This window comes from Mastomys coucha, unplaced genomic scaffold, assembly GCF_008632895.1.
Source record: "Mastomys coucha isolate ucsf_1 unplaced genomic scaffold, UCSF_Mcou_1 pScaffold6, whole genome shotgun sequence".
NCBI classification, from domain to species: domain Eukaryota; kingdom Metazoa; phylum Chordata; class Mammalia; order Rodentia; family Muridae; genus Mastomys; species Mastomys coucha.
The window spans coordinates 8,645,936-8,662,628 of record NW_022196912.1 but is presented as its reverse complement, the minus strand read 5'-3'; the positions used below and the strand labels follow the sequence as shown (position 1 = coordinate 8,662,628).

The 16,693-nt window shown below is 45.2% G+C and overlaps 1 protein-coding gene across 1 annotated transcript in view; it reads right to left on the bottom strand.

Annotated features, from left to right (window-relative positions):
• Positions 1–14,747, bottom strand: part of Lrpprc (leucine rich pentatricopeptide repeat containing) — an 85,257-nt gene extending 70,510 nt beyond the window's left edge. The window contains exons 1-3 of the mRNA XM_031355256.1: positions 14,341–14,747; positions 1,832–2,025; positions 1,102–1,224 (exon numbers count right to left, since the gene is read on the bottom strand). Of these exons, the coding sequence (XP_031211116.1) occupies positions 1,102–1,224; positions 1,832–2,025; positions 14,341–14,489 (466 nt within the window). The 5' untranslated portion in view covers positions 14,490–14,747. The remainder of the gene's footprint in view (positions 1–1,101; positions 1,225–1,831; positions 2,026–14,340) is intronic.
• Positions 14,748–16,693: the final 1,946 nt, after the last annotated feature.

The following is a 16,693-nucleotide window of genomic DNA, read 5'->3' as shown; positions in this document are numbered from 1 at the left end:
AGAGATCCGCCTGCCTCTGCCTCCCAAGTGATGGGTTAAAGGTGTGTGCCACCACCGCCCAGCCTAAAATGTAATTTTCAAAGCACCAACGCTTATTTAAAAAAAATCAACTCAAGGGGTGGGAAAGGCAGTTTACACAGGGTGGACGGCTTTAGACTTAACACATTGAGGCAGCTCCTTCTGATCTTCAAGCACTTAAAAATCAGGAATGAATACCAGTTATCAAGTGGTCTTCAAATTATTTTTTAATATTCAAAATTTTAGTTTTTGATTTTTTTTAAGACTATGTAGACCAGACTGGCCTCAAATTTACAGAATGCCACCTGCCTCTGTCTCCTGTGTTGGGATTAAGGACATGTGCCACTATATTCCAGCTGGCTCAAATTTTTTAAGTATAAAAAAAGGTATTTAGCCAGGCATGGTGGCAAGTTTAAGGCAAGCATCCTCTGAGATCCATGTTAGCCAGAGTGACTTAGCAGAAGCCTGTCAACAGAGCAACAGCAAAGCCAGAATGCACTGAGTACAAATTAGATGTGGTGTTTGTCATCCTTCTACACCAGAAATATTTCAATATAGTGGACACACATACACAGGAAAACATACTCCTTGTGGATGATGGTACACTGCGTATGCCGTACAACATCTTAATTTTTCATGTCTAGTTCACCAAAATGTGCAGATTCATGCGATTCTATCACAGAATCTCCATAATTTATAGATCTGACCCCAGTGAGAGGCACTAGGACTGTCCAGCCCCCTGCTATTTATAAGGAGCTACAGTAGAGCCCTCTTGTGTGAGCATGCTCCCTGGTAGCTGAGATCTAACAATGCTCCAGGACTGTGGAGTGAGTTACAAAGTTACAATCACAGCCCAATGCCTCTTTTCTCACTTACCAAAATTCTAATTTATGATATGAAAAGTACTTTATTCTTAATGCCCCTAGATGTCACTATAACTCACCAAATAAACATATTGCAAAAAAGTATTAAATCAAGAAGTCATGATAAAATAAGTTTATAATACTTATGTGAAGAACACTTTCAGTGGAACAGAAAAAAAATATACCTACACCTTTATGTCATGTACCAAAACAATCATACCTAACTGCTGAAGTCCGTCCCATATCTTATGAGCAAATTCTGTCCTCTCCGCAAGACTCAGTTCAGGGAGGAGTGAGCCACAGCTGCGCAGCAGAAGCAAGGCTTGATTGCTCCCTGGGCTACCTGTGCAGAAACAGTTAGCGGGTCACAGGAGGCAAATACCAAAGCTGAACCTGAAGCTTATAAATGATGTGAAAACCTTCAGGCTTTTAAAAGAGATCCACAGCCTCCCGGCTCACCAAAGACAAAACAGCATCCAATCCACAACACTAGTAAATATTACAACATAAAAGTTTAATAGCAGGCTGCTCTAAAAAGGCTAAGGTTACAAAACTTACATAATCTGTAAAACTAATGAGTCCAAAGAGAAGCAAACTTTAAGCAGTGGTGGCTACACGTCCAAGGCTAAGCTTCTCGGGGTCTTACGAAAATTACAGAAAGCAGACAAGGACTCATCTCACCTCAGGAAAAGCTGAAACCACACAAAGAAAGAAGAGAAAACCTGGTGTCCTCTACCTCAGCTCACCACTGCAAGCAACTCTAGAAACCAGGGGAAGCAAATGTTTTTGTTGACTCTGAAATGAACTCTAAACAAGATACTTTTATGTTACTTCAAACTCTGCCTGGATGAACTAGAAGGACAGCAAGATCAGAGTCACAGTTGACATATGAACAGTATCAGTCACAGCTGACACTCAATGTCAAATGAGACAGAGAAACTCTCACATACCTGAGCGACACGTGCTCTCAAAGACTTTCTGCAGAAGGCCCTTTGTAATGCGGCCTGTTCTCCGGACAGAACTATTCAGTCTCATTAGAGCCCAATCAAACTGATTGCCATTCCTTCTTATAGGAGCAGGCTCCTCTTGAAGATCCCTTTTTTCAGCAACAATGGCATATAACCTGGCTTGGCTCAGTAGCTCTCTGTAAAATGAAATACAATAAATAATAAACTAAGTAAACTGTTACCTACACAGGGTATCACTTGTGTGAAGTTACCAAGTTCTGACAGTCACTAAATACTAAAACTGCAATGCAACAGTGGCAACAATCAATCAATCTCTCTCTCTCCCTCTTCTCTCTCTCTCTCTCTCTCTCTCTCTCTCTCTCTCTCTCTCTCTCTCTCTCTCTCTCATGCACATGCACACACACACACAGTGCTTCTTCTGAGTGGATTGATAACCTTCAACCTGAAGTCATTTCAAACTAGAAAACTAAAATCGTGTTTTCTTAATAAAGGAAAATGAAGCAAACCCTTCTCATTTGTATAAGTGACACAAAAGGCCAAGGTGGAGTCCAAACTCTAAAACTACCTTCAGGTTTCTTTTCCGGGCATAAGCTATTATGATTGTAACTAAGTGACATCATTATGGTGTAATGAGGTTATGCCATTATGAACGAGGCACCCGCTTTCATGGCTCTGCATCTGTCAACACAGTTTGAATGCTTCTCTCGCTCTTTAAAGTAGTAACCATCAAAAGTAAAACTGCACTCTGGCCTTAAACATTATTTTTAAAGATGTCATAAGAGCTTAGCTAAGATCATAATAATATGTTTCTACAGAATAAACAATCTTTTTGTCTTGTTTTTTTTTATTTTTTGAAACAGGGTCTCATTTAGTCCGGGCTGACCTGGCACTTCCAATAGAACCAACAATAACTTTGAACTTCTATTTTTCCTGCTGAGATTTTTCCTATTTTTCCTTCTATTTTTACCTCTGCTGAGATAGCAGGTCTGAGACAAAATTATTCAGTGCAAGGATGGGGCTCACACCCTACAATCTGAGCTACCAATATCTCTAGAAGAAACAACTCTTTAAATCATTTTTTTTTCCCCCGAGACAGGGTTTCTCTGTATGGCCCTGGCTGTCCTGGAACTCACTCTGTAGACCAGGCTGTCCTGGAACTCAGAAATCTGCCTGCCTCTGCCTCCCAAGTGCTGGCATTAAAGGCGTGCGCCACCATGAAAGACCCCTGGGGGAGACCCCCACTCAAATCTCGGGAGGACGTACACCCAAGGAATCACGAAACCACATCTTGATGTAATTACAAGAGGTATATTTTAATTTTCAGGACGCCCTGGGTCGGCTCCATTATCTCCTGCATGAGATAACTGTGGTAAGTAAGACTAGGTGCCTCCTCTCCTATTAAGGCTAGAGAAAGGCAGCCCAGTAGAGGAAAGGGTTCCAAAGGCAGGTGACAGAGGCAGAGACAGCTCCTGCTAGGAGTCCCACATGAAGACCAAGCTATACGACTGTGACGTGTGGAGGGTCGAGGTCAGTCCCATGCAGGCTCCCTGGTTGGTAGTTCAGTCTCTGTGAGGCACAACTTTTTTAATGGAGCTTTACATGTTAGTATACATTATCATCATCAACAACAACAACCCAGTCCAGAATTTATTTTTCTATTAATTTCCTTGTACAAGGCTGGTGGTGACTAAACCAGGGTTTCCCATAGGCAAAGCAAACACTCTATCCTAACCTGAACTACAGACAGAACTGACTTTTTTTTTTATAGATTTATTTATTACTATACATAAGTACACTGTAGCTGACTTCAGACACCCCAGAAGAGGGCATCAGACCTCGTTATGGGTGGTTGTGAGCCACCATGCGGTTGCTGGGATTTGAACTCAGGACCTTCAGAAGAGCAGTCAGTGCTCTTACCCGCTGAGCCATCTCACCAGCCCCCAGAACTGACTTTTAAGTCAACTCTGGCATACCTAGAAGGAAGCAGGAGCTTCACATCATAAGCAATGGGCATGCTGTCTCAGAGAGGACTGGGACATGCTCATGGCTGGCCAAGCTGGGTCCACACAAGTTAAGAGGCCAGCATTCAGGCCTGTACAAGCTGATGCATCCTGCCTGTAAATTCTAATGCTCCAACTGATGTAACCACAGAAGGAGAACGTATCAGCTCATACAGCTACCAACGCTAACAGCTTCCTCGTATTTTAAGGTAAACATACTCCAGCTACCCATGCATTTTCTCTAGTAAAATCTGGTATTTCATAGTTTTGTTGTTGTTGTCTTTTTTGTTAATAATGGTGTGGCACAGTATCCATATTTTGAAATATATAAATACATGAATAAATGAATGAATGAATATGTGGACCTGAGGATAAACTTGAACAACTTAATCATTTCTAAGGCTGCACCATTTTTTTAGAATAATTTTGAGAAAAGCACAGCTCACACACATACATGTTCCTCTCTAGTTTCCCTAACCACCGAGCTACACTAGTGTCCTGCATTTGCTAGAATGACAAACTGACCAGTGTTAACTGGTACCTCTCTTTCCTGGCTATTTTATATCAACTTGACACAAACAAGCGTCATCATAGAGGAGGGAGCCTCAATTTAAAAAATGTCTCTATATAGATCTGGCTGTAAGCAAGTCGCTGGCACATTTTAATTAGTGATCAATGGGAGAGGGCCCAGCCCATTGTGGGTGGTCCCACCCTTGGGCAGGCAGTCCTGGGTTCTATAAGAAAGCAGGCTGAGCATGCCACTGAGAGCAAGCCAGTAAGCAGCACCCCTCCAAGACCTCTGCACCAGCTCCTGCCGATGTGAGCCTCTGCTACTCTGTCAGTGAGGTAAACTGCATCCACTGCAGTGCGCTACTCCATAGTCCAGTCTGTCAGCACTGCACTCCCTTTCACCCTTCTCCACCGCTGTACACACACACACACACACACACACACACACACACATACACACACGTGTTACACTGAGTCCCAAACCCAAGATGACAGCACAATTGCTTCACTGCCTGACCGCTCACCCTTCACATCCTATCTGCTGAGTCCTGCTGAGGTCCCTGAGGCCCTTGCTGGAACCAGAACACAAAAATTTCCACACGTTAGACACATCTTCTCCCAAACCATCTTTCTTCATGCTATTTAGGATCCTGAATATTTTCTTTTTACATTTGTCACAGAAACTTATCAAGTTCATTTGAATGTACTGTGTGTCAATATGTTAGATAGTGAGGCAACTAATGAATCTTCAACTTTCAACCTTTCAGTTGTAGTAGTATAAAGAGGAGGAGCAAGGGCCACTGATAAAAAAGTAGCAAGTCTCCACTTTAGATAACTTTACAGTGACAGATAGATGTCTGAGCTAGAAGGCACAGTGGACATACTCATCCTAACACTCAGGAGGCTGGGTCAGGCGGATGCTGGAGCTCCGGGTCATCCTCAGCAACAAATCAGGACTAAGGATGAAGAGAGGATAATCCTAAGGATGTGCATAACCTGCGTGAGTATTCAGACAGAGGCTGAAAAGTCTATGGGCCAAATAAGCAACACTGGATAGGATGTGTGGACAGGGAGGCTTTGAATGAGAAATTTCCCCGTAGTCTTGTGTATTTGAACACTTGGTCCTCAGCTGGTGCTGCAGTGTGTGGAGGTCTAGGAGGTGTGGCCTTGCTAGTGTGTCACTAGGGGTGGGCTTGAGAGCTTAAACCTCACCCTACTTCCAGTTTGCTCTCTCTGCTCCCTGCCTTCAGTAAAAGGTGTCATTCGTCCTTACCACCACGGTCAACTAACTCTCATCCCTCTGGAAGCAGGAGCCAAAATGAAGTCTCTTCCTCCTTAAGATTTCTTTCCATAGTGCTTTACCACAGCAACAAAAGTGACATGGGAGAGGCAACAAGAGACTGGGGCAGGTTGTGTGTTGTGAGGCGAACAGCTGCAGTTTTACCCTAGGTACCCCCTCACTCTAAAATGCTTTTAAGTAGAGGCGGTGTCATGATCACTTGTATTGAGAACAACAAAACACCCCTGTACAGCTGCCAGAGGTGCTTCGAGAATACAGCAGAGCCCTCTTAGAAAGAGGACTTGGTGAGACTGACTGAAGCTTCAACCACAGGGGCATTGGAGGAGAGAAAATCATTCCCAAGGCCCACCTGACCAAACCACAAATTCTAGGCTACAAGTCTCATTGATATCATAATTCCCTTTTCTCACTTAACAGAGAAAATGCCACATAAAGATGCTGTAGAAAATCATGCTTACTGCCTACTGTTGTGTGCCCTTGTTCTGAGCACCTGCCAGTGCACCCTCACAGACATGAACTTAAGGCTCCCCTGGGTTCATGGTAAGAGCACTCACTGGCCTGGGTTCAGGCTCTGCCATTTTCACAGTCTGAGACTTTGGCCGAATTGTCACAACTTCCTCCACTATGGTTTGAATGTTGTCCCCTCCAAACCTGATGCTGAATTCAACTGCCACCATTATGGACAGCAAGATGGAGCTCTCATGGAGTCTTTCAGGAAGAGGTCTGCTCTTCTGCCTTTCACCATCAGATGACACCCAGACCAGAAGGCCAGGCTAGAGAGATGGCCAAGAAGGTTAATGACTGATTGCCGCCAAGGCTGATAACCAAAGTTCAATCCCTGGGACCCACATGGTAAAAGAACAGAACCAATTCCTGCAAGTTGTCCTCCAACCTCCACTACATGCAAGCCATAGTATATATGCACATGCCTTTAGGTGTGCCTGTGTCTGTATGGTCGCGCACACCTTTAAACTCATTATTTAGGAGGCACAATCAAGTGTTAAAAGTCAACCTAATATACATTACAAATTATAGGCCACTTATAGAATATATCCTGAGGCCTTGTCTCAAAATACACGAAGGGGGGCTGGTGAGATGGCTCAGCAGGTAAGAGCACTGACTGCTCTTCTGAAGGTCCTGAGTTCGGATCCCAGCAACCACATGGTGGCTCACAACCACCTGTAATGAGATCTGACACCCTCTTCTGGTGTGTCTGAAGACAGCTACAGTGAATTACACTGGAGTAAGCGGGCCAGAGCAAGTGGGGCCGGCAGAGGTCCTGAGTTCAATTTCCAGCAGCCACATACATGATAGCTCATGGCCATCTGTACAACTACAGTGTACTCAAAATACACGAAGGAAGGGAAGGAAGATAAAGAGCAGAGGGGTTAGGAAGACAGCTCCATTGCCACGACTGTTGGTCATGCTCTTGCTGAGGACCGAAGTTCGACTCCCAGCACCCACACTTGGCAGCTTGCAGATGTCTCTAACTCCAGCTCCTTGCAGTGTCCTCCAGCTGGAGGACAGGCATCTTCTGGCCTCCATAGATACTGGTGTGTTTGAGAGCACAGACACACACAGATACAGACCCACAGACATGTACACAGAGAAACAGACAGACAGACACAGACAAATACAGACACTGATAGATAGACACACACAGACATAGACACAGACACACACATTTTAAAATAAGAAATAGGAAGGCCTTCACCAATGCCAACCTCTTTAATACTGTACTTGGAGGCCAAGTACAGTATTAAAAAGTAAAAAAAGTATTTTTTCTGCTCCTAATAAGTTACTTAGTCTCAGATACTCTCCCTTTAAGCCTAAACCTTAAGGGGACAGGGCAGGAGAGATGGCTCAGTGGTTAAGAGCACCGGCTGCTCTTCCAGGAACAAAGGTTCAGTTCCCAGCACCCACGAGACAGCTCACAACCAGCTGTTAACTACAGTTCCAGGTGATCTGACACCTTCTTCTGGCCTCTGTGGGGACCAAGCACACATGTGGTACACAAATCTACATATAGAAAAATGCTTACATGCATAAGACTAAACCAAACAGTGTTTTTCAACAAGAGGACAACAGCACTTCCTTACAAGAGTATTACTTGTTAGAGTAACTGAGATCATGCAGTAGGTCTCACAATATACTTCCAGGCAGGATGGTTTCAACATTACATGTAGACAAGGATTCTCCATTTCAGTAGATTTACTTTTTAAAAGATTTTAAAGTCACATCTAGCTCTTTTCATATTAACATTTTTACTTAAGGCAAAGTTATAAAAATATTAGTTTAAAGCTGAGTGGTGGTGGCGCACACCTTTAATCCCAGCACTTGGGCGGCAGAGGCAGGTGGATTTCTGAGTTTGAGGCCAGCCTGGTCTACAGAGTGAGGTCCAGGACAGCCCGGGATACACAGAGAAACCCTGTCTCGAAAAACCAAAAAAAAAAAAAAAAAATTAGTTTAAGAGCTTTAGAGATGGCTCAGTCGTTAACAGCACTGGCTGCTCTTTTAGATGAAGTTCAATTCCCAGCACCCAGAGGGTAGCCAACCATCTCTAACTCCAGTTCCAGGGGAATCTGATGCCCTCTTCTGGTCTCCATGAGTACTACATAAACATGGTGAACAAATACACATGTAGGCAAAGCACCCATTTACATAAAATAAAACCAATTTATTAAATGTCAATTTAAACCTAAAAACAATATAAACAAAAGATTAAATATATAAATAGCAAGTACTCAGAATGGGCCCAACAAAAAGTAAAAATCTGCGGGCAGAACACAGTGCCCTAGGTTTGGGCAACACTAAGAAAGTATCCCTAATGGGCCTGGCAAGTAAACTTAGCAAACATAATCAAAACACTTGCTAAAGCATTTCTCCTCTTTTCAGTCAATCAGAAGAAATCCTAATACCTTTTCAAAGACCTGTCCAAATTTAAAATATGCTGTGATACTTACATGACTCAGAGAAAGGTCATCGGCCTTCCTAAGTATTAGATTCTTCACCAGAGTAAATACATCTGCTAGAGCTGGAGAAGAGCTCAGTGGTGTAGAAGACCCTGGGCTGCTCCCCTGCACCACACATGTCTACCAAGTGTGTGTGTGGGGGGGGAGGTAATGTAACTCTAACCCTAATAAAACAATACTCAACAAGTAATCACTGTCTTATTATGGAAAGCAACAGTAAATGTGTAATTTTTTAAAACATTTTGTAAAATTAAGTTATAATAAATTTTCTCCTTGAAGTATTACTTAATACCACTATTCTCCAAAGTCTTGTGGAATTCAGCTTTCTCCCACCATGGTTTCATGCCACTAGCAGCCCCTCTGTTCTTGCTCCAAGCTGCTATCCTGAAACAGTAATCCCTTTCCCTCTTTATGGCCCCCTGTGCCAGGCTTCTCCCATATCTTAGCTATGGCAGGAAGTGCTGGCAAGTGCATTAGCCAGAGGTGAATGTAACAAGGTATTTTTGAGAATCTATACAATTAGAATGGCAGGGACTAGATTCTCAAGCTCCCATCTGGATTGTATATGCATTTATGTGCAACATTTTTATAGTGCTGAACAGATAGCTCAGCCACAAAAAGCACAAAGTGTTCTTGCAGAACACCTAAAAAGTTCAATTCCTGCTGGGCAGTGTGGTGCACGCCTTTAATCCCAGCCATTTCAGAGGGTTCACATGCACTTGTAATCCAATGCCAGGTCATCCAACACCTGCAGGAAGCTGTACTCATCTGTGTACACACATACACATCATTAAAAGTAAAATTTCTTCTAAATGACTGTCCTGTTAGTCATCCCCTTCAGCATCCAGAATGCATTCAAGAATAGCTCAGAATCAGAAAGCACAATCTGGGAGGCCTCCAATTCCTAACTCGTGTCATCAACTCAGAGACTGAGCTGCTGTACACGGCATGAAAGAGGCAGGTCTGGATGAGGTTTGTATTTAATGGGACTCTTGCTTGTCCTGATCTCCAAATGCACTCTTCCCTTCTACACCTGTCTTAGTCAGGGTTTCTATTCCTGCACAAACATCATGATCATGAAAGCAAGTTGGGGAGGAAAGGGTTTATTCAGCTTACTTCCACATTGCTGTTCATCACCAGAGGAAGTCAGGACTGGAACTCAAGCAGGTCAGGAAGCAGGAGCTGATGCAGAGGCCATGGAGAGATGTTTCTTACTGACTTGCTTCCCCTGGCTTGTTCAGCCTGCTCTCTTATAGAACCCAAGACTTCCAGCCCAGGGATGGCACCACCCACAAGAGGCCCTACCCCCTTGATCACTAATTGAGAAAATGCCCCACAGCTGGGTCTCATGGAGGCACTTCCCCAACTGAAGCTCCCTTCTCTGTGATAACTCTAGCCTGGGTCAAGTTGACCCACGAAACCAGCCAGTACAACACCCTAACCAATCTCCTGTCCTTTCTCCAGGAAAGGAAATCTTCAGTTCTGCATCACTCTCGAGGCCACCAATCTGCAGCACCAACACTGTTTCTAACTGGCCATGCTGTCTTTCTCACAGTCAACATAAATTTTGTCAAAACCTCCTCTAGGCCATGACCCTACCACATCAATCATGGAGCTAACATGGCAATCACCTGGCTTTTCCACCACTCCATACAAAATCAAAGTGTGGCTTCTAAGTCCATGGTCTTCTGTTTACTCTGTAAACACTTTGAACGCACAGTACGAAAGATGTGGCTCCCTCTTGGGCCTGAGTGGGAGGTGGCTTAGTGGCTAGAGGCACTTGCCTCAGTTTGATTCTTGAAGTCAATCCCCAGATCCACATGGGGGAAGGAGAAAGCTGAAAGTTGTCCTCGGACTTCATATGCTTACTATGTAGCACATGCACCCACACATGAGAAACGCACACTCACTCAGTCGGACTGAAGGACAGATGGCAAATGGACAGTCTCCTTCCCAAAAACAAATGTGACTGCCCCTTGTGAAATTACCAAGCAAGTATTGAGTTCTTCTTATGAGGGTGTAACGCCACTAAATGGGACTGCCTGCCATAGCTCCTACTGGTCACTAGCCTGTATACAGAGAGCCGAGGCTGAGTCCTGGGCTTCACACGCCCAAAGGGTCAGATTCTGAAACTACTGAAAGCTTTTCAAAATGTCTGAGAAAAAGAGAACATTTTCTTTTCTGAAAGATGAAAGCAGAAAGTGGCACATCTTGGTCCAGTAAAGCTCTCCTGATCAGTCCAACAGCACCTCTGTGATCTGCAGGCTTGCTAAGACAAGCAGAATCCCAGTCCCTGACCAGGTCTCTATCATCAGATTCTACACATTCACATGGTCGTTTTTGCTATGGCATGGGAAGGCAGAAAGTGTGAAACGACTCCAGTTTCCAAAGCACCTGTGAGAGCAGCTGCCAGGACGTGGCCCTAGAAACAGCAACAGTGGGAGCCAGTGGAGTGCCTACCTGGGAACATGAAATGACATGGCCGCTTCTCCAGTAACACTGGAGAAAGGATGATGGGGGCACCAGAGATGGGGCACCCACTCCAGATGAAGCAGAGCTTCCAGGATTTTATCATTTGTTAATGAAAGGGGACAATGAGATGTGAGAAAAATAAACAAAACAACAACAAAGCACAAGTACATGTGGGCTCTGACTAACAGAAACTACAACACTCACAGCTGTGTTCCATTCAAGACGTGTTGGGTTTGAAGTACCTGTAGCTGGGCAAGGAGCTATCAAACTGACGGTCCACCTCCAGGAAAAGCAATGCAGCTGCCAGGCTAGAGGGGCAAGTAGGGCCTAAGGCGCTGGAGATGAAAGGGTCAGCTACAAGAACACACAAGTGGGAGGCACGAGCTGCTGCTGCCAAGCCTCTAAGCACATAAGCATCTAATGTACAACACGGGGAAAAGCAGCAAGGAGGCAAGTGCAAAACAATCCTGAGAAGCAGAACTGACAGTCCCATCCTGGTGCCAGAAAAGGGGCATCCTAAAAAGCAAGGGAAGAGAGGCAGATTCTGTCAGAGACTCAGGCCAGAAACACACTTGATAATTACAATGTCTCCAGCAAAACTCAAGGAAACCAACACACATCCACATACTCAGAAATGACTTTTGGAAACACACTAGTGGTGTGGCACTGGCTCTCTCTGGGTGACAGTTAAGGAAGATTGCTGTTCCCCAAGGAGCATGAGTTCTACAGTTTAAAAAATAAACGGAAGCCGGGCGGTGGTGGCGCACGCCTTTAATCCCAGCACTTGGGAGGCAGAGGCAGGTGGATTTCTGAGTTCGAGGCCAGCCTGGTCTACAAAGTGAGTTCCAGGACAGCCAGAGCTACACTGAGAAACCCTGTCTCAAAAAACCAAAAAAAAAAAAAAAAAAAAAAAAAAAAAAAAAAAAAAATAAAAAATAAAAAATAAAAAATAAAAAATAAACGGGACTGGGGAGGTGGCTCAGCGGTTCAGAACACTTCCTGCTCCTCCAAAGGATCCAAGTATAGTACAAACCCATGGGCTTCGAAACCTTCTGAAGGCACCACACACATACAACAGAAAGAAAATTATTTTTCTGGTCATATGGTACACACCTTTTATTTCAGCACTCGGAAAGGAGAAGCAGGTGTTCTCTGTGAGTTCAAGGCCAGCCTGGTACAAGTCCCAAAACAGCCAGAGCTATATACAGATACTGTCTCGGAAAAAAAAAAAAAGTAGTAAGACTTCAAACAAAGCCTCAGCCATGGTGTGAAAACAGTGTACGAGAGTCAATGATAAGTTAGCAAAGGAGACAGGAGACCATTGGCAAGAGAGAGAGCAAGTGGGAAGCTTCTAGAGTAAACAGAATCCTGAGAAAGGCTGTGTTTTCCAGACAGGCTTAGAAGTTGTGGGACAGGAGACTAGCAGGAAAGTGTTCAAAGTCCAGAGAGAGAAAACAAATACTACTTCACTACCTGCCATGACCTGAACACAGCATTGAACAAGACCATGTACTGTGCTTCAATAGTTTCCTTTCTATGGGGAAACACACGTATGGGTCACACCATAGACAAAACCCAGGCATGTTACTGCTTAGTTTTTCTTCTACTTGTCTTTTGTTTATGTGTGCATACTGTGGAGGTCAGAGACAAGTTGTGGGAGCCGTTTTCTCCTTCCATGTGGGTCCTGAGATCAAACAAGGCCAGGCTTGCAAACAAAGGGCCTTTTCTTGATGAGCCACCTTGCTGGAAGAGAAAACTTCTGGAGAGAAACCCAGATGCTGAATGACAAAACAAGCTTTACGAAGACACTCAGCACCCTCCCTTACATTACAGACAGGACAGATCCAGTGCAGCTTAGTCAAAGGCCCATCCAAGATCACGCAGCAAGGAAGTAGAACCCAGGTCTGACAGAAACCCAGACCTGTCACTAAAATGTGTTCAATTTCTGCCAAACCCAACACCAGCACGGCAGCAGCCCTGGCCCAGTGGGGCCTCGTGTTAAGGACTACACTCTGGTCACTAGAGGAAAGCAAAAGGGACTGACACCACTGTCTCAGAAGACAGGAAAGCTAGGGGCATGGTTTCACTGTTCAGGCCTACCACAAAAACTTACAAATAAGCATCTTACAAAGACCTACGACTAAGTTGCTGAGACATAAAGCATTCCTCCATCTAATTACATGCAGTACCGGTCTGGCCCATGAAGACACTTGGTTCTTTACAGTGGCAAAGCAACTAATCCGCATTGAGCCCTGTATCTCCGGAAACAGTCCTTACACTGCGTCCATCTGTGGACCTAAAGAAACTTAAGGCCTGACCTGTTGAGTGATTTGTCCAATAGCATAATGCAAATAAACTGAAGCACCCTCAGTCCATGGCTCCCCACTCCAGATCATACTTCCTAAGTCTTTTTGCTAGACCCCAAAGTTCTCGTGTGGGTCGTTCAACTGTCAATTTCTCTCTCGTACTAAAACCTAAGCACCCATCTTCCTGTATCAGGTGACTAGAATATCTATGTTCATTAAGTGAACATACTCATTTCCCTATAACCTCAATCCAGAAGGGCATATTCATAAAAATACTTGACATTAACTAGGAATTTCACTTATTTTTGCAGTAAGTACATAGATGCCAACAGAGCGCCTTGCATGTGTCCACTAATCCATTCTATTGAAACAATCTCCAATCCATGACATCTGTGTAAATACTAAAGGAAAATTCCACTCAACAAAACAAAAACAAAAACAAACAAAAACAAAAAACAAAAACCGAACTGGCCGTAATCAAATGTCAAGCTCTAAACTATACCTAGTTCACTCAAAACTTCAAACCCTGTCCCCAAAAAGAGGAAAATGAAAAGCCAGAGCCTCGTCCTTGCCTACATACTAGCAGGTTACTGGTCACCAGTGTGGGAGAGCACCCAGGAAGGGTACTCCTTAGGTAAGGCACATCTGCCCCCACCTCAGCACCACCCACTCCCCCAAAGCCCTGGAGCTTCGCGGGCCGTCCGCGGCTGGAGCAGGTGGCGACCTCAAGTAGCAAGCCGGAAGCCAGCCATGCCCTCGACCATGACCTTCTCAAGACGCTCAACCTTGTCACCCCAAACCACTGGCAAACCATGGTGTGGGGGGAGGGGGGACCTCGTGCCTAAGCTGCCGGGACCACGGAATTGGAGCAAACGAGCAGGACTCCGGCCTGTCCAGCGTAGCCGGTCAGGAGGAAAGGTCCGGTACTCACCCTGCAGCCGGCCGGCCACCAGTGGCCGCAACCCAGAAGACGGAGGACAGCCTGCCGGGGCCGCCCGCAGGGAGGCGCAAGGACAGCGGGAGACGCGGGGCCGCTGCGGCCCCGAGCAGCAAACGCGCGGGTCTCAGCAGGGCTGCCATGGTTCAGCGTACCCAAGGCAGGATGCACGCTCCTGCAGAGGACCTGGAGGAACACGTGACGAGGTCGCTCCTAGTGAGACAAACCAAGGGCAGAGAGCGGCCAGCGGAGGGGGAGGCGGAGCCCCGCCAAGGCTCACGGGAAAGGCAAGCCGAGCTCGCGGGATAACCTGGATCCGCCTTCTGTTTTACAATACACCGTTTTTGTCTTCTGATCGCACTGTGCCTGTTTCCGTGTCCAGCGCGCCGGCTCTCAACGAGCGCGGCCACGTCACCCCTCCATTTTGCAGTTGGTAGAGCCCCTAGAGGTCGACTCCGCCCATGTACACGCAAGGGCTTGTGGGGGGCCAACTAGGAGCGACACCGAGGACTGCCGGGAAGGGCCGACGGTGCGGATCCCGGAGTTCCTGCGACGGACGTTCCAGCCTTGCCCCCTGGTTGCTACTAAGCTGCTGCCCTAGCTGCTCAGTGACGTAGTTCCTGCCGTAGCGCTCTGAAACGCCGGCTAGAGGAAACCCTCGAAGAAGAAAACTGGAGACTGGACCTCCAAGTTAACTATATGCTATTTGTGTGACTGGGGATGGGGTAGACGAGTATACAAATAAGTGTGAAGGCAATGCCTCGCTTCATGAAATAAATGGATTTTTAAAAAGGTCGTATAATTTTAAATGTCAAGGTTGAAGTTTCTCTTTCTCGCTGCCCCGCTCCGCTCCTCCTTTCAGTTAACGCACTAAGCAACTAAGGTAGTGGTGCAAAGGTCTGGAGCTAGTAAGACAAGTTCTCGCCCTCACAGAGCTTGCATTCTGAAAGGGTTTCCTGTGCACTCGCGTGAACCCAGGAACAAGTTTCCACTCTCTACTTAGCTTGACTGCTACCAAGTGAACAGTCAAATTCTCCCTCTGCAAGTTTTCCCATCTGACTGTTTCTCCTGCTAGACAACAAACTTCTGAGCGCACAGAATGTGGCCTCTTTTTGGGGAAAGCTCCTGCTCAGTTGAAGACACTCCGTGCTTTGAGCATTTATTGAATGGATATAAGTTTACGGTTAACTTGGCTTAGCTTTCTTTTGGAGAAGCTAATACCGCCCCAAGATGAATTTACTTAGTTACACTATAGAGCACCATGATAGAATGTAATTCATTCTCTCATTCAGCATTAGTACTATTTATTGAGCACTATTTATTTTGTGTTAGGCACTATTTGGGATGCTGAGGATACAACACGGGGAGTGTGGGGGGTGGATCTCAGTTTAGACAAAATTCCATACATTTAAAGAGACAGATAAGAATTGTGATATAGCTGGGCGGTGGTGGCACACGCCTTTAATCCCAGCACTTGGGAGGCAGAGGCAGGCAGATTTCTGAGTTCACTGCCAGCCTGGTCTACAGAGTGAGTTCTAGGACAGCCAGGGTTACACAAAGAAACCCTGTCTCGAAAAAAGCCAAAAAGAAAGAAAGAATGAAAGAAAGGAAGGAAAGAGAGAAAGGAAGGAAGGTTTGTTATATAAATAAAAGATTAAAGGTAGGTTACGGTTTGTGGCGATTAATCTTGATAGGATTTAGTATCAACTTGGAAACTAGCCTTTGAGCAAGTGGGGTAGTTTTTACATTGGATTAGTTGAAGTGGCAAGAACCACCCTGAATGTGAGTGGCACCACTGGATGAGTGGCAGGGCTGAATCAGAAAGGAGAAAGCGTTGAGCACCTCAGTCTCCATTTCCTGACAGCAGGTCCATGTAAACCCAGCTCCTGCTGCCATGACGACCTGCACCCATTATGAACCAAAATAAACCTTTCTCCCTTAAGTTGCTCTTCTCAGAAAAATCAGGGAAAATCACTTGAACAGAATCCCAAAGGAGAAAGCAAAAATTGTCTGGAGGAAAAGGAGAGCCAGCTCTCACTCCAGTTTCACACAACAGCAAATTCAAAACCCTAAATCGAAGAAAACAGAAAGAGCCCAGATGAAAAGGATGAGCAGGAGCTGGGTTGGGCCGGGAGGTCAGAGTGGTGTTTGGCAGTCCGATCCTGCAGGCCTTGAATGACCTTTGCACCCACAGGGAGCTGACAGTCAGGACTTAGACCGTTATATAGATGAGATGGAACACCCTTGGGGGAATTGATGTGTAGCTGTGATACAAATTCATTTGCTTTCTAAAAAAAAATATTTATTTTATTATGTGTATGAGTGGGTTTTTTTTTTTTTTTTTTTT